This window comes from Mandrillus leucophaeus, unplaced genomic scaffold, assembly GCF_000951045.1.
Source record: "Mandrillus leucophaeus isolate KB7577 unplaced genomic scaffold, Mleu.le_1.0 Scaffold1148, whole genome shotgun sequence".
Taxonomy (NCBI): domain Eukaryota; kingdom Metazoa; phylum Chordata; class Mammalia; order Primates; family Cercopithecidae; genus Mandrillus; species Mandrillus leucophaeus.
The window spans coordinates 278,164-296,951 of record NW_012099743.1 but is presented as its reverse complement, the minus strand read 5'-3'; the positions used below and the strand labels follow the sequence as shown (position 1 = coordinate 296,951).

General features: G+C 40.2%; 1 protein-coding gene across 1 annotated transcript in view; it reads right to left on the bottom strand.

Annotated features, from left to right (window-relative positions):
* Window positions 1–13,121: 13,121 nt before the first annotated feature.
* The window catches only part of LOC105552149 (basic salivary proline-rich protein 1-like), a 31,663-nt gene continuing 25,996 nt past the window's right edge, over window positions 13,122–18,788 (bottom strand). The window contains exon 3 of the mRNA XM_011997691.1: window positions 13,122–13,574. Within this exon, the coding sequence (XP_011853081.1) occupies window positions 13,135–13,574 (440 nt within the window). The 3' untranslated portion in view covers window positions 13,122–13,134. The remainder of the gene's footprint in view (window positions 13,575–18,788) is intronic.

Below are 18,788 nucleotides of genomic sequence, written 5' to 3'. Positions count from 1 at the left end.
TGTAGTTTGTTATTGTTATGTCTGCCCTAGAAAAAATACCATACACTGTGTAAGTTGCGCAAGAGAAATTGATTTTCTCACAGATTTGGAGGCTCACAGTCCATGATGAAGGTGTTAACAGGTTCAGTTCTTATAAGATGTCTCTTCTTGGATTTGCCTTGGCTAATTTAGTTTTCTTGTCTTCACATACCGCAATCATTTACTTTCTGAAAAATTTTGACAGTCTATAAAGTTTTTTTCAAATTTTAGACATTATATATGTCAGTTCTGAAATTTCTGTTTTATTATTTTCTATAGTTCCTTTTTCTGCTGAGAAGTTTTTTCCCATTTATTTTGAGAGTGTTCACACTTACCTCACAAAGGATGGCTATAAGAGCTGCTTTAAAGTCTCATCATTTCCATAACTATGTTGTTTCAAGGTTTTCATGTCTTGATTATACCCTTCATTAAGAGTTGGTCAACTGTTCATGGTTTTTTAAAGTATATTGAGTAATTTTCTATTTTATGCCTCACATAGGCGGTTTCTCTGTTTACAATACACAAAAAGTTCAATAAGGCAAGCTTTGGACATTGAAGATCGGAGGCACTCAGGCTACATCATGATCCACCCACTGGCACCACTGGCAGAAGGGTTAGTCCCACTGACATTATTCTACTTGGAGCTTCTATGTGGATGATTCTCCTTGGCTCTTATGAGATAAAAGTATAACTATTTCACATAATACACACTTATAAAATTAAAAACAACAGAAAAGTGCACTGAATGTGTCCCAAGGGCCTTATCCACAACGTCTTCCTAACTTTTCATCTTTTGTATCCCATTTGCTCATAGCTCAATTGAACTCAAGCACTTCTTTTTTCTTTTCCTCTACAGGAACTGCAAAGTTTTACATTTGCTTCTCAGAGGCTATCCTAGTAGCCAGGCAGCCTTGCTGTCTTCTGACTGGGGATTTACAGAATGTAGGAAAATGAGGCTGAGGTAGAAAGAGTGACTATACACCCAGCATACTGGCTCAGGACTGTAATCCCACTACTTTTAGAGGCTGAGGTTGGAGGATTGTTGACATCAGGAATTCAAGATCACCCTGAACAGTATAGTGAGACCTCCCCATGTATACAACAAAATTTACAAAACCAGCCTTGCATAGTGATTGGCACCTGTAGTCCCATCTAATACGGAGGGTGCTCCGGAAGAATTGCTTGATCCCAGGAGTTCAAGACTTCAGTGAGCCATGATTGCACCAATGCACTCTAGCTTAAGTGAGAGAATAAGTCCCTGTCTCTAAGAAGAAATAATAATACTAATAATAACAACAATAATAATAAATGACTACTGCAACTGAAAAGCTTTTTTCCCCCCACCTTGGCTTCTAGCCCCAGGGTCTACCTCCTTTCAAACGCGTCTCCATCATCTATGGATTCAACAGACTTGCAGTCTCTTCCTTACTTTCCCCAAAGATCAGCTTTGGGAGATATTTAACCATTTACTTCCTCTTATCTAGGGAACCTCCTGTTATCTATCTATCTCCTCCTCCCAGTGGGATCATGGTCTCGCTGACTTCAGGAATGAAGCTGCAGACCCTCTCGGTGAGATTACATATCATAAAAGTAATGCGGATACAAACACTGAGCAGCAGCAAGATTTATCGTGAGGAGCCAAAGAACAAAGCTTCCATCGCATAGAAGGGGACCCAAGTGGGTTGCCCACTGCTTGGTGGCCAACTTTTATTCCCTCATTTGGCCCCACCCACATCCTTTTAATTGGTCCATTTTACAGAGCGCTGATTGGTGCATTTGCAATCCTGTAGATAGACACAGAGTGCTGATTGCTGCATTTTTACAGAGCACTGACTGGTCCATGTACAATCCTTTATCTAGACACAGAGCACTAATTGGTGCATTTACAATCCTCTACTTAGACAGAAAAGCTATCCAAGTCTCCACTCAACCCAGGAAGTCCAGCTGGCTTCACCTCTCAGTAATGTGGAAGCCTAATGATTTTCCATCAGAACTCTCATATAATTGCCCCGTTTGATAAGAGAAATGAGCCAGAGCAAGGTCGTGGGGAAGGATCCTGCTGAATCTTTCCCTGTGATTCATCTACTAAAACTTTGGCTTTCTCAAAATATTCTCACGATAAGCAGATATTGTCATCCTCCAGAAAGTCAACCAGCAAAATGACTTCAGCTTTCCCATAAAATCTGGCCATGACCTTTGTGCTCTCCTCATCCACTTTGGTTTTGCCTGGACTTTTCCACGTCTTCTTGGCCATTGCTTTCATTGTGTTTGTTTTCTGGGTTTTACTGGCAAAGTCACGTGATAGCTCCAGTTATAACTCATTGAAGGAAGGGTTACAATCTTCATTGCTCGTATTAACATTTTTAGGGAAAGTTCTGCTCTTGTCTGTACTTGATCTTGGTGACACAGTTTGGGCATCCATTCAGTGAAAAGTTTACTAAAATTTAATCATTCAGTTAGAATCATGCAAACTGAACCAACTGAGAAGTCTGCAGTGTTGGCTATTGTGTGTGCTGCTAATCATCACACCTCTTCTCCTGGGTATAAAGAAGATGAATGCATACCTTGCAATATGATGGGAATCATCTGTCACTGTGGGCTTTAGGTTCAACATTGCCTCATTCCTACTTGAAACGAGGAGCTCCTCATTGAATTTGTGAACTGCTGACTTCTTCAACCAGTGTCAACTTAACACATCCCAAGAAGGACAACTTTTTGGACACCATCAATGAGTTTACCTTCTTCCACCCAAGCTTCACCGTAAACTTGATGTTTGTATTCACTTTAATATTATAAGAATTCATGTTGCTCATCTAGGGGCTTTTTTGAAACTGCTCTCTTATTTCTCTTGATGCCTCAAACTAGCTCCTGTTCAGACATGTTATAGCAAAACATTCTGATTTCATTTTGCTGCCAAAACGTTTGGAATCTATTCATGGTGTTTCTTAATAGAATATACATTTTCCATCAACATTTTAACAACCCACACTGCATATAGGAAGGCATTCTAATACAATAAGCTCTACCACAGTCAACTTAGACTTTTCCAACTGACTAGGCAGATTGATTTCTTGTTTTTCTCCTAGCATACATAGGAATGTTTTCTGAAGATGGGATATAATACCAGTGGCCAAATATTCTCCAGCTACATGGAAAGTGTAACATTTGTAACTGACATTCACATGCTTCAAGAGAGACACAGAGTGCTTGGGCCAACCTGGGTGTCCTGATGTTACTGAATGATTTTCTCTGGTTTCACCAAACATTATTTGGAAAGACAAGCTGGTGATGAGCAGTCTGGCCTAGGTAGCTTATGGTGGCCCATCAGGTAGGGAAGAAACCCAAGAGGGTAGAAGCAGAGGGGAGTGGCAGGTAGATGTGAGTCCTTGTGTGAGTCACTGGGGAAGCTGCAGTCCTGCTTGGAGACAGGCTTCTCCTCATCTGCTCAGTACAGCAAGACAAGAGATGATGCTTCCAAATATCACTCCGGTCACTCCTTGACCTTCTCCTATGTCAGAAATGCATGAAAGACATTAGCATATCAGGAAGGAGTAAATATCAGGTATCAAGCTACCAGAGACAACCAAAACAGAGGTTAACAAAGAACTGAAGGAGACAGTGTCACTTAGGGTGAGGTCAAAGCAAGGAGCAGGACTGCAACAAGAGCTTAGGCACTTGTCCATGAGTCAAGGACCTCAGCAATCCACTTGCCATTTAAAATAATGTAAACTTACCATGGGCCAAGCAGGACTCTTGATTTCTACCTCCTAAAACCTGCTCCCCCTGAATTTCTTCATTGTATCTCTCCAAACAAAATATCACATACTAATACTCTTAACCAACAGAAATTACTTTTCAACACTTCTGGATGCTCAAGTTCCACAAGGAAGGTGTGAGCATGTTCAGTTCTTCTGGGCCCTGTCTCTTCGGCATCTAGATATCTGCCTTCTTGCTGGGTCCTCTCATGTGACTGCATCTGTGCCTATGTACTTCCTGTGTCTCTCTGTGTGCAAATTTCCAGTTTTTATAAGGAATTTCCACTTCTTCTAAGGGTTCTCATCTTATTGGATTTACTTCCACTGAAACTCCCTCATTTTGGCTTAATCATCTCTTCTTAGAGCTGTTTTCCAAACACATTCATATTCTAAGGAACGAGAGGTTGGCTGTAGATTTTTTTATAACCATGCCTATAGTATTTTGCTAAATATTTTATTTTATACAGATTATTACTTTGTAACTTTGAGTTGTGTGAAGACAACACAAACCTGGCAATTCATGACTGACTGAAAGTTGGCCTTCATGCTGGTCAGATCCACACAGATTGTCCAATATTCTTTGGATCTGGCTCTAGTCAGAAAAGTCTTGGTGTTGTAGGATACAGGTGTCTTAATGTATTCTATTAATAATAATCATGGAGAGGTTAAAACAAAGTTGGCCACAAAAACTACCAGAGGTTTCTAGAAATGAGCAGAATGAACACAAGTTCTTGAATGACCCATCCTATTTCATGTCTTTAAGAATTTTTCCTTGCTCTACCCCTTTATTAGAATGTTTGATCAGATTCAGTTTCGGATTTACATCTTACAGGATTTTATATATATATATATATATCAATGTATATATATGATATATATTATATAATATATATACACACACATAAATATATATAAAATAAATATACACACACACACACACACACACAGGCCACCTGCTCATTTGGATGAGAGGATCCTGTGTTGTACACATTAGAATCTTCTCCTGCTCTTCCAGATGGGTTTGAAGTAGAAGGGATTTCAAAGAGTTTGTGAAAGAATGTAATTACAATATGAAAGCATATAAAGAATTGAGGGTCCTGGGAATTTCACCATACAAATGCAGTCTTTTTACATTATTAACTGAAAAAAAAGAGCATACACATTAAAGATATTTTAATCTTTGGAAAAAAAAGAAGTCCAAAGATACTGCGTCAGTACTGTAAATTGGATAACCAGTGATATTCTTTTTTTTTTTGTCGTTTTACTTTTTTTCTTGTCTTTTTTGCTTCCATAGGTTGAGGAACAGGTGGTGTTTGGTAACATGAATAAGTTTTTTAGTGGTGATTTGTGAGATTTTGGTGCACCCACCACCTGGTGGGTATACACTGCACCCAATTTGTAGTCTTTTTTTCATCACCCCCTTCTCAGCATTTCCCTCTGAGTTTCCAGAGTCCATTGTGTCATTCTTATGCCTTTGCATCCTCATAGATTAGCTTCCATTTATGACTGAGAGCATATGATGTTTAGCTTTCCATTCCTAAATTACATCACTTAGAATGATAACACCAACTTCTGAGACACTTTGGAGACTGCCAAAACTTTAGCAGATAAATGCCCCGAAAAAGTTCAGCAGAGGGTCTTTGTCCATCACAACAATGCTCCTGCTCATTCCTCTCATGAAACAAGGGAAATTTTACCAGACATTTGATGGAAAATCACTAGGCTTCCAATCTCATCCATTTTTCTACTAAATATTTGACTAACTCTCTCCAAACTTCAAACTCTCTCATACGTGGTTGTTACCATTCATTCCCTCTCCAGAAAGTTAACAACCAAAATACCTTGACCATCCAAAAACACTGTTGGCATGATATTTGCTTTTGTCACATTTACTTAGACTAGACCACTGCCACCTCTTGGTGGCCATTGCTTTGATTGTGTTTGTCCTTTTGAATGCCACTGGTAAGGCCATGTTTGATTTCCTGTTACAACTCTTCAAAGAAATGATTTAGTATCTTTTCTTTTCTTTTCCTTCCTACTTGTTTAATTTCTCACTGAATGTTCTGTTCTTGTCTGTAGCTGTCTTAGCTACAGCAATTTTGGCCCTCATCAAGTAAATAGTTTGCTCAACTTTAGTTTTTCAGCCAGAAAATTGTATGTAATCTGAACCAATTGATCTTCTTGTGCTAGCTCTTGTTTCTGCTGTTAATGTTCAGGCCTCTTCAATTAGGCCAAAAGAACATAAAATCTTTGCCCATAAGTTTAGGTAAATGGTCTGCTGCTGCAAAGTTCACCTTCACCATCATCTCATCGCACCTTGTTTGTTAATTTCAAAATGTTTATCTTTTTTACTATACTTCAATTTCTAGGGTACATGTGCACAACGTGCAGGTTTGTTACAAGTGTATACGTGTTTCATGTTGGTTGCTGCACCCATTAACTCATCATTTACATTAGGTTTTTCTCCTAATGCTATGCCTCCCCCTTTATCCCACCCCATGATAGGCCCCGGTGTGTGATATTCCCCACCCTGTGTCATATATAACTGTTATTATTTTGAGATATGTCCCATCAATCCCTAGTTTATTGAGAATTTTTAGCATGAAGGGCTGTTGAATTATGTCGAAGGTCTTTTCTACATGTATTGAAACAATAATCTGCTTTTTGTCTTTGGTTCTATTTATATGATGGATTACATTTATTGATTTGTGTACATTGAACCTGCCTTGCATCCCAGGGATGAAGCCAACTTTATCGTGGTGAATAAGTTTTTTTATGTGCTGCTGGATTCTGTTTGCCAGTATTCCATTGAAGTTTTTTGCATCAGTGTTCATCAGGGATATTCATCTAAAATTCTCTTTTTTTGTTGGGTCTCTGCCAGGCTTTGGTACCAGGATGATGCTGGTCTCATAAAATGAGTTAGGGAGGATTTCCTCTTTTCCCATTGATTGGAAGAGTTTCAGAAGGAATGAGACCAGCTCCTCTTTGTACCTCTGGTAGAATTCAGCTGGGAATCTGTCTAGTCCTGGACTTTTGTTGGTTGATAGGCTATTAATTATCGCCTCAATTTCAGAGCCTGTTATTGGTCTACTCAGGGATTCAACTTCTTTCTGGTTTCATCTTGGGAGAGTGTATGTGTCCAGGAATTTATCCATTTCTTCTAAATTTTCTAGTTTATTTGCATACAGATGTTTATAGTATTCTCTGATGGTAGTGTGTATTTCTGTGGGATCAGTCATGATATCCCCTTTTTCATTTTTTATTGTGTCTATTTGATTCTTCTCTCTTTTCTTCTTTATTAGTCTTGCTAGCGGTCTATCAATTTTGTTGATCTTTTCAAAAAACCAAATCCTGGGTTCATTGATTTTTTTGAAGGGTTTTTTGTGTCTCTTTGTCCTTCAGTTCTGCTCTGATCTTAGTTATTTCTTGCCTTCTGCTAGTTTTCGAATGTGTTTGCTCTTGCTTCTCTAGTTCTTTTAATTGTGATGTTAGGGTGTCAATTTTAGATCTTTCCTGCTTTCTCTTGTGGGCATTTAGTGCTATAAATTTCCCTTTACACAGTATTTTAAATGGGTCCTAGAGATCCTGATACTTTGTATATTTATTCTCATTGGTTTCAAGGAACACCTTTATTTCTGCCTTCATATCCTTATGTACCCAGTAGTCATTCAGGAGTAGGTTGTTCAGTTTCCATGTAGTTGTGTGGTTTTGAGTGAGTTTCTTAACCCTGAATTCTAATTTCATTGCGTCTGTAGTCTGAGAGACAGTTTGTTATGATTTCTGTTCTTTTACATTTGCTGAGGAGTGCTTTACTTCCAACTATGTGGGGAAGTTTGCAATAAGTGCGATGTGGTGCTGAGAAGATGTATATTCTCTTGATTTGGGGTGGAGAGTTCTGTAGATGTCTATTACATCCACTTGGTGCTGAGCTGAGTTCAAGTCCTGGATATCATTGTTAACTTTCTGTCTCCTTGATCTGTCTAATGTTGACAGTGGAGTGTTAAAGTCTCCCATTATTACTGTGAGGGACTCTAAGTCTCTTTGTAGGTCTCTAAGGACTTCCTTTATGAATCTGAGTGGTCCTGTATTGGGTGCATACATATTTGGGATAGTTAGCTATTCTTGTTGAATTGATTCCTTTACCATTACATAATGGCCTTCTTTGTCTCTTTTGATCTTTGTTGGTATAAGGTCTGTTTTATCAGAGACTAGAATTGCAACCCCTGCTTTTTTTTCTTTTCCTTTGCTTTCCATTTGCTTGATAGTTTCTCCTCCATCCCTTTATTTTGAGCCTATGTGTGTCTCTGCGCATGAGATGGAACTCATGAATATAGCACACTAATGTGTTTTGACTCTTTACCCAATTTGCCAGTCTGTGTCTTTTAATTGGGGCATTTAGCCCATTTACATTTAAGGTTAATACTGTTATATGTGAATTTGATCCTATCATTATGATGTTAGCTGGTTATTTTGCTCATTGGTTGACATAGTTTCTTCCTAGCATCAATGGTCTTTACAATTTGGCATGTTTTTGCAATTGCTGGTACCGGTTGTTCCTTTCCATGTTTAGGCAAGGAAAAAATTTTAAACCAAATATTAGGAAAAATTTCTCAGGGCTACCAAGAGACTGGAACACCTAAATACAGGACCTCAAACATATCCAAATTGACACAGCCCCAAAAGGACTTCTCCAAGGCACATAAGAGTCAAAATGTCAATAGTCAAAAACAAAGGGAAAATTCTAAAAACAGTAAGATGAAAGCATGAAGAAATGTACTAGGGAAACCTCATCAGATTAGAAGTGATATTCACAGATGAAACAGTACAGGCCAGGACAAAATGAAATTATATATTCAAAGTGTTCAAAGAAAAACATTCTGCCAGCCACAAATACTATCTACAGCAAAGGACACATTCCAAATGAAATAACAATAAAGTTGTTATTTCAACTTTATTGAAATAAAAGCTGAGAGTATTCATCACCACTAGACCCACACTACAAGAAATCCTTAAGGTAATTCTATACTTTGAAGCACACGGATGATATATACCATCATGAAAACACGAGAAACCAAAAGAAGTTCAAATAACCCAAAATAAAACTGTAATATGGTTCTGTCAGAACTCTCAGACAATTTTCCTTGTTCCATGAGATTAATAACCAGGAGCATTGCTGTGGTGAAGGACTCTGATGAAGCTCTCCCAAGCATTTTTCCACTAATGCTTTGCCTAGCTTTCTCAGGACATTATTATAAGCAGTTATTGCTTATAATGGGAGTCATTTTCTTAAGCAAAACAGACTAGATATAGAAAATCAATATAACATGTTCTCACTGGTAACCTGTTACTAAAGAATCTGTTTGCATGGATGTAGAGAGTGAAATGATAGACAATGAATACTTGGGAGTATGGGAGGCAGAGGGATTGTATAGTGAGGTATTAATAAATGCAGTGTTTGTTATTTGAGCGATGAGTGCCATAATGCTGTGACTTAAGCACTAAATAATCTGAGTAACAAAATCAAATTTGTATTTCTGCAAAAATATTTATTTTAATTAACAGAATATCTAAGCATAATGCTTCTGTATCCTGCCATAAAAAGAAGACAATGACCAGTGTGGACATGGCAGAAAGAATTAGCTGTAGGGCATTCCCAATTCCACAGAGAGTTAGGGGGCAATACATAGCACTTTAGCATAGGTAAAAATTAGCAGCTGGGCACGGTGGCTCACATCTGTAATCCCAGCACTTTCGGAGTGTCAGGCAGGTGGTTCACAAGGTCAGGAAATTAAACCAAACCTGGCCAATTTCATGAAACCCTGACTCTATTAAATTTCAAAAAATTAGCTGGGTGTGGTGCACGCACCTGTAATCCCAGTTACATGGGAGTCTGAGGGAGTAGAATCGCTTGAATCTAGGAGGCGGAGGTTGCAGCGAGCTGAGAACTTGCCACTGCACTCCAGCCTGGGAAACAGAGCAAGACTCTGTCTCAAAAAAAAAACAAAAAAAAACAAAAAAAAAATAACATCTGGTACTTATGGAGTAAAAGTGGTAGCAATCAACTGGAAAACGTAGAAAAGTAATTTAATTTTTAAACGGCCAAGGTATGTAATTGGCTGTTGGGAAATAAATAGAACTATTTGATGTAAACTGCAGATGAGGCTTGCTTAGATGGGCTGATAAAGATGAAAGTAATGAAACAGGCTGCAGTAGGAAATTATTTTGAAGCTAGAACTTCACAATGATAACATAGCTTATTTGACTAGATGTAATGTGATGAAGGAGGAAAAGAGAAAAGTCAAGAAAAAAATCCTAGTTTGCTTAATTAATTCGATGAATTCTTTATCAAGACAAAAAAGACTTGGAAGAGGAAGAACTTTGTAGCTGTAGGAGGGAAGAGGCAGAGGTAGGAGAAACCCTAGGAGAGAGGGGGAGGTTCCTGGAAAGGTTGACAGAGCGTTCCCAAAAGATGGGTAAGATCAATGGTGTTAAACTGCCAAGGAGTCAAGGAGATGCAGGACTGAGAATTGACTCCTAAATGAGTGGAATGGAGGCAATACATGACCTTCACAGACTGGAAGTGGAAAGAACAAAAGCATCTATAATGTGTGCATAAGAAAAATTTGGAAGTGGGGGTATGAGGAAATAATCACATACATAAGTTTCAAGAACTTTTGCAATAAAAATGGCAGAGAAATAATATGGTAGGAAAGAAGTACTAAGAGTCTTAGGAAGACTTCTGTAGGAATGGGTGATGTTTCGGCAGGCTTCGGCTGTTTGAAATAATCCCATAGAGCATAGATGTAAGAATCAGGGACAAAAGGGTCACAGGCAGAAGCAAAATCCTTGATTGGGCAATGTGGTTCAGAATCAGGTGGGAAGTTAAGTGATAGGAGTAGGAAGGCTTCCCCTGTGATAATACGAGAGAAGCCAGAGACCTGGGCTTCAACTGAATGTGGGTTGCTCAACTTAGTGGTGGTTATGGTGAGATCATTCAGTTCTGATTTTTCTGACTTTTTAGTGAATTATCTGAGGTTATCAGTGGGCACAGACGCAGTTTGTAATATTCAACCTTCCTTGCTTGAGAAGCAGACATGCCAGTATCTGTAAGGTTTTTGGTATGTTATCTCATTAGCCTCCATACTCTAACGGAGTTGTTATGATTATTCTCATTTTAGATGAGTAAATTGAAGCCCTGAGAGTCTAAGTTTCCTTCTAAGAGTCAAGAGATAGTAAGAAAAAGAGTTAGGTCTTCATTAAAATCGGAGAGTGTCCAAATTCTTTGCTCCTTTAAGTCATGCTACCTCTTTAATGAAATCCATTCAACTTTCAATAAAGAATGGTGAGAAACATAGGAAGGGAGAGAAGTGATCACTGTTAAAATAGGGTAAATGGGAGAGAAGGGTGTGGGGTTAAGAAACACAGAACCATATTCATTCCCTTGAAATTGAACTCAGTTTCTTAGAAATTATAAGGATTTCTTTCAACTTCTGTGACTTGTTTACATTTGTTGTGTTTTTCTTGTCCTTAAGATTTCTGGAATATCAGTAAACAATCTGAAAATAATTTTTAAATTTCTATTTGTGCTATAGAAGTCAGGTAAGGGCCAGGCAAGGTGGCTCACACCTATAATCCCAGCAGTTTCAGAGGCCAAAGCAAGTGGATCGCCTGAGGTCAGGAGATGCAGACCAGCCTGGCTAACATGGTGAAACCTCATTTCTACTAAAAATACAAAAATGAGCCATGCATGATGGTGGGCACCTATAACCTCAGATACTTGGAAGGCTGAGGCAGTAGAATAGCTTGAATCCAGGAGATGCAAGGGGCAGTGGGCCAAGATTGTGCCACCGCACTCCAGCCTGGGTGAAAAAAACTGCATCTCGTGGGGGTGGGAAATAATAGAAAACAGGGAAGTAGAGAAACAGTAAAACCTTTTTTCATGGCAGCTGGCTAAATTAGGATTAAGCAGGAGGGAAGCTTCCTGGAGCATCAAGGAGAAGGGTTCCTAGATGTTCTTACAATGTCTTCTTGGTCCTCATATCCCACATTCACAAACATTGAGAAACAGACACCACAATCAGAAACTGCAAGCTGATGATTTTATTGGTATGTTGAAGTTAGAGCTATGACTGCCTTCTTCCAATGTCATAGCATTTGAATCATTTGAATCACTGTCATCTTCTTTTTCACTTCCTGAAACAAACAGACAAGGAAGTTCATAGACCAGACTTGACATGGCAGGAAATGTCTAATTCCTCCCTGGAGTTACTGCAGTAGAGTACATGAGAGCCCATCCCCTCTCTCCCCATCCCTTCTACCTCCTGTGTTTCCTTCCTAAGTTTTTGTGTGCTCCCTCTTTTGATTCCCCTCCCTTGCACAAAATGTGCTACAAATCATTCCTTATGTGATGAAGAGATAAGATCGTTCATAGCTTGTTATTACTTGCTACAGAGTTTGTTCAGGGATATATTTACAGGGATGGTAACTGGAGCATATTCTACGACAGTGAGAAGCTGAAACGACTCTCAGTGTCCAATGACAGGGATTGGTTAAAGAAATCACAGTGCAGACACATAATGGAGTGGCATAAAACTGTAAAAACAAACAGATAGCCACTGAAGAGATCTACTTAGCTTTGTAAAGTCATGTGGAAATATTGAAAGAAATGTATTTTTTGAATAACTAACATATGTACCTGCATAAAAATTATGGTATTTGTTCTGGGGGAAAAATATTCTAATTCTCAATGTACACATGAATATTTCAAAGAGATGATGTCATAAAGTTAACAGTGGTAGTTTTCTGAAGGAGAGAAGGCAGGTAGGATGAGTTTTGTCTTTAAATTTAGCTTCCTATTTTTCCATTCCATTAGATATTTGTTGCAAGCTTAATCACATACTTATTAAAAAGTAAGAATTTTAAAAATGAGACACCATTTAGCTGCTGAAACTTCAGGGACCACTTGGCAGGAATACTGGACTAGAGAGGCTGGAGTGAGGCAGGATAGAGCAAACAGTGCTCAGGTGAAAACTTTAAATGGGAGGTCGCTGAGTTTGTGCACAGAAAACAGAGTGCCAGAGCGAACATGGTACTATTTCCTCTTTGCCAATACAATCTAAAACAGATTGTTAGGAATATTGCTTCTCTACATCAGAATTCCTTAAAGAGCTTGTAACAAATATAGGGCCTTGTTACCCATTTCCAGAATATCTGAACACAAATCTTTAGAAATGGGGCCTATGGCAAAATGATGTCAATGGGCTTTTAGTTGATTCTTTGGCACAGGAAAGCTGGAGACCTGTAGCAATTAGAGCACTTGGTGAAGAATCAACTGGAATCATACCTGTCATTGAATCCTAGATTACTGGGGAGACTGTCCCTGGGGAGGTCCGGCGGGTCTGCCCCCTTGAGGAGGGGATGGTGGTCCCTGGGGCTTTCCAGGAGGAGGTGGCTGAGCCTGCTGGGCATTGCCTCCTTGTTGGGGTGGTCCTTGTGGCTTTCCTGGAGGTGGGGGACCTTGAGGTTTGTTGCCTCCTTGTTGGGGTGGTCCTTGTGGCTTTCCTGGAGGTGGGGGACCTTGAGGTTTGTTGCCTCCTTGTTGGGGTGGTCCTTGTGGCTTTCCTGGAGGTGGAGGACCTTGAGGTTTCTTGTCTCCTTCTTGGGGTGGTCCTTGTGGCTTTCCTGGAGGTGGGGGACCTTGAGGTTTGTTGCCTCCTTGTTTGGGTGGTCCTTGTGGCTTTCCTGGAGGTGGGGGACCTTGAGGTTTCTTGCCTCCTTGTTGGGGTGGTCCTTGTGCATTTCCTGGAGGAGACTGGGGACCTTGGGGCTTCTTGCCTCCTTGTTGGGGTTGTCCTTGTTGATGTTCTGGAGGAGAAAGAGAGAAGGGAAAGACAGAGTAAAAGTCCACACAAGATTCACTGAATAGTTGCAGTAAATTTTGATCAGCTAGGGTATCAAGCTGAGGGGGAAACACACAACAATGGGACCAAGACACTAATTTCTTTGCATTTTCGGTGAAGACATAGAACTCTGGAATAGAACGCTAGGGAAGAACATGCACTTGGGGGACTCTCAGTATAAAGAGGAATCTGAATGACGATGCTGCCCATTTGTCTCTCATCTCCCAGCAGCCACTTCTGGTCGGGGAATGAGACAACCCACTCCTGCTGACATCTAAGCCAAGCATCTCTGCCATTCAATTTGGTGGCCTGCTCATGGTCCCCAGAATCAGGATTGCAGGAAGACTGCCTGTATTATTAGGGGCACTAATATAAATCAATTCTTGAAAGGTCAATGTTGATAAGAAGACATTGGAGAACTGCTCCATTCATCAGCAGAAAAAGACAGTCAAAACAGATTGAGAATAAATTGGAATTTACCTGATATCAGGGAGGGAGATTCTTCCTGGCCGACATCTAGAAGAGAAGCACAGGATGATGGGAAAAGTTACATCTTGAATCTTTCAAGACTGACAAGTGTTCTACAGGGAAAAGGGTCTTCTCACCACACCCCATGCATCTCCTAAGTTAACTCGTCAGCCACTGTCTGTGAAGCTGCTGAAAGGGAGGAAGGTGTAAGGGGAGGCAGGGTTCTTAGGACAGAGCAGCAGCCATGAACTCAACATAGAAGAGCTCCTTTTTTCCCTCCCTAGCATCCTCAAGACTTACAACTAATTTAGTTTACACATGCCAGGTACCACAATGTGATATTTTGGTATTCTTATGCCCTCCATCTCCTGTTAACATATTGCTTCTGTACGCATGCTTTCTCAATTGGCATAAACAGAAGTAATCACTTCAATACAATCTTATCCATAAAACTTCCAACACATTGAAATACCTCATGTAGGGGAGAGAAAAATGACAATGATTGGCTCTGATATTTCTGTATCTCTAGTTAGACAGAGACAAGTGTTCCATCCAATTCTCGGTCTCTTCAGAATCTCTGATGTGTATTTATCTCCATCATTGATGCTGATTCACTGCACAGCAAGGACACCATCATCCCTCTGTACTTACTGAGATCAGTATTGGTTGTTCACAGCTGGACTTGCCTGAATCTGCCTTGCATTCTCCACTGCATTCTTCACAGCACAGTCATATCTCTCTATAAATGCAAATCTTACCTTCTCATTCCCCTGGAACAAATTCTTTAATGGATTTCATTGTACGTTAAATAAATTAGAAACCCTTACTGTGGAATGAGGGTGCAATGGGTCTCCTGATCCCAGGCCTGAAAACTCTGCAGCCCCATCTGGGTTTCCATTCTCTTCTCTTTCCCCCTAATTACCATTATCACCTCCTAACCCCACACAGAGTCATTGCATCCTCTTCCCCTTCTGTTTTACCTTCATGTAAGTTCTGAGCTGAGCTCAGGGCCAGCAGGGCCACTGACAGCAGAATCAACAGCATATTGCAGGAGGCTCTAGAGTTGCTCCCAACACTGTGCCGGGAGGAACGGGGCAGCTCCCTTTATAAAGAGAAGCAAAACAATGACAGCTTTCAGCTCCACACTGGTGGGGCCTCACCACCTCAGAGACTAGGTTCTGCTTTGCTCACTGCAGGTCAGGTGTATCCCTTATTTCTCTCTGGGACTCTAGCCCAGAGGGATGGGTTGGGTCGGATATGTTGTTATTGTCTTATTTTTAAAAGGTACAACTGTGACTTGAACGATGGTTTTCAAGGAACTCTGTCCAAGCCATCAGCACTGTGTCATAATTGAACTTTAGATATCATTAGAGTTTCAATCTTTCAGGTAAGACTATTACCTGCTTTCCACTGTGATACTTATTTCTGTTTATGTGTGTGAGAGCAGGGATGCTACAGCCAACAGTGAAGATGGTCAATATCTCTGGATCTATTTATGCCCTATTTCCATCTCTTGTGATGTGTGTGTACAGATATTTTCATATTTAGCTAAATTGTTGGTGTCATAGAGATGGTTTCTGCTCTCTGTGAGATATGAGGAAACAGCACACTCCTGGGCACACATAGATGACAGAAAGCTGCCCCACGGCCTGCTCAGGCTAGAGCTATTTTTCAAGCTTCTGTGGATCTCACTCAGTTCAGACAAGGCTTAGTGCTGTACAGCACTGGAAGGCTAAAATCTTGTATTTTAAACTATTATTAGAGGTTATTAAAGGAGAATGGACACAGAAACCACCAGGAAATTTCTAGACCTGAGAAAACTGAATACATAGTTCTGTGAGGGAGCCATGCGATCTCATGTCACTAAAACATCCTTCATGTTCTTCCGTTTCTCTGGAATATTCTCTAAAATGCACTCTCTGCTTCATTTCTTTTGGGTATTGTATCAAACTCCTACCACTGATAATTACGTGGCCACAAGTCTACATTCAAATAAGATAATCAGATACCACCCTCAAAGCCTCAATTGCATTGTATAGGTTTTCTCAGCTTGTTCTTCGACAAAGAGTATTTTTTCTACAATATTCTGATATGCATTCCTCTGCAAGTTCTTTCTAGTACTTTTTTATTCCTATTTTGTTTTCTGAGTCAAGACCATTATGTATATTTTTATTATATATCTAACTTTTTCCCATGAATTTGGTGAGATTTCCTTTATTTAATCTTCTGTGTAATAGGACATAGTACTCCTCACAGCCTTTTTTCATTCTTCTCTGTGTAGTTTCACAATAAATGTTGTGTTTCCAAAAAGCCCTATCAGAGTCCTGCAAGGCTAACCCTTCTTTTTTTTTTTTTTAATTATATTTTAAGTTCTAGGGTACATGTGGATAACGTGCAGGTTTGTTACATATGTATACTTGTGCCATGTTGGCGTGCTGCACCCATCAACTCGTCAGCACCCATCAACTCGTCATTTACATCAGGTATAACTCCCAATAGCTGCTGATTCTTCCATCTGGTAAATCCCTGCTCATCAGTTCATGGAATATACATGTTAGTCAGTATCAGCAGCTGGCATTTTCCACTTAGATCTTCTGTGTGTCTTTCTTGTGTAATTGTTCACATTTTGTGCACGGCTGGTGTTAATTTGAGGACAGCTTTGTTGGAGGTATGATAGGGATAGAGAGTGTGTTCAACAGTAAATCCTAAAGACAGGCCTCTTGACCATTCTGGATGAGTGGATCCTGGGCTTTCCATATGAGAATCTGGTTGGCCCTTCTCAACAGTTGTGGGTCATAGCACAGGGAGACTTCCTCATACAAAAGGCTTTGCTACGGATAACTTTGCCCTTGCAAGAGAATCAGGCAGATTGGTATTTTCCCTGGCATAATTGTAGATGTAGACATACTGGAAAGGGGAATACATTACTAGTTGGCAATTCTTTCTGACTCTGTGGAAAGTGGATTGGTTCTAGCTGAGCTTCATGAATTTTCTCTTAGGCAGAGAGTAGTTGCTTGGTCCCAGCAGATCCCACTGTATTATGGAGATTTGTGTCTCTGGTCTCACCAGACATTGTTTTCCATAGGAACTGGGGATGAGCAATCCTGCCTAGGTGGCTTAAGTTAGACCATCAGGCAGCAAAGGAATGTCAGAGACAAGGAGCAGCAAAGAGGCCTGGCTGACATTGCCTGATTAAGTCACCAACTGAGGTTGCTGCAGGCCTGAGGCAAGACCAACTGGTCCTTGGCAGGAGAGTACAGGAAGAGAACAGAAATGCCCCTAAAGGTGACTCATTTCAGGCCCTTTCCCTGACCTTCTCCAATGTCAGCAATGAGTAAAGTTTATCAGGAAACCATAAATACCAGCTATGCACTCAACTGACAAAACAAAAAGAGAAGTGATGGAAATGCAGAAAGGGACACTGTCTGTGAGTGAGGGTGGGTGAAAGACAGAAGCAGGACTGCTGCAGGAGCTTGGGCACCTAGAGGTGAGTGGCAGCCCTCAGCACTCCACTTGCCTTCTAATATCCATGTCCATATTCTGAGGTCCCGAAGGAACAGTCGTCAACATATGAAATTTTAAGAAACACAATTAGCTCTCATAACAGCTCCCATCCTGTTCTAAGTCAAGTGTTCAGTGGTTCAAAAATCCTCGCTCCTTTCAAGCACTGCCCTATAGCAAATCGAGTTGACTGCACTTTCAACACTCATCCCAAATAGAACCACTTGCACAATCTTTACTACAAGGTCATAGTTCAGGCCATGGTGCTCTTGCCTGAAGGACTTTAATATCCTCAGCTGCTCTAGGTAGCTTTCCTACACCAGCACATCACATCCCATATCTCTTCCCCTCACGTCAGTCAGGGTGATCATTGAAAGTAGGAATTAGATCATAGTATTTTTGTAAACATGTTTGTTTGATATCATAATCACATATAAACATATTCTAATATTCTGCTTTACCCCTTGCATTTGTATAAAGACACTCAGGAATTAATTACTTTTTTTTCTAATTACAAAACTCTGTCAATGTAGATGCTGTATGTACTTCCTTAATCCATGCTACATGCATTTTTCTTGGGTGACATATTAGCATTGACTAATTTTGTGCATGCCCTTTTAAATTGCCAACAGAGGTCAACAAAGAACTGAAGGAGAGAGTGTCACTTAGGGTGAGGTCAAAGCAAGAAGCAGCACTGCAACAAGAGCTTAGGCACTTGTCCATGAGTCAAGGACCGCAGCAATCCACTTGCCATTTAAAATAACGTAAACTTACCATGGGCCAAGCAGGACTCTTGATTTCTACCTCCTAAAACCTGCTCCCCCTGAATTTCTTCATTATACCTCTCCAAACAAAATATCACATACTAATATTCTTAACCAACAGATATTACTTTTCAACACTTCTGGATGCTCAAGTTCCACAAGGAAGGTGTGAGCACGTTCAGTTCTTCTGGGCCCTGTTTGTTCAGGATGTAGATATCTGCCTTCTTGCTGGGTCCTCCCATGTGACTGCGTCTGTGCCTATGTACTTCCTGTGTCTCTCTGTGTGCAAATTTCCAGTTTTTATAAGGAATTTCCACTTCTTCTAAGGGTTCTCATCTTATTGGATTTACTTCCACTGAAACTCCCTCATTTTGGCTTAATCA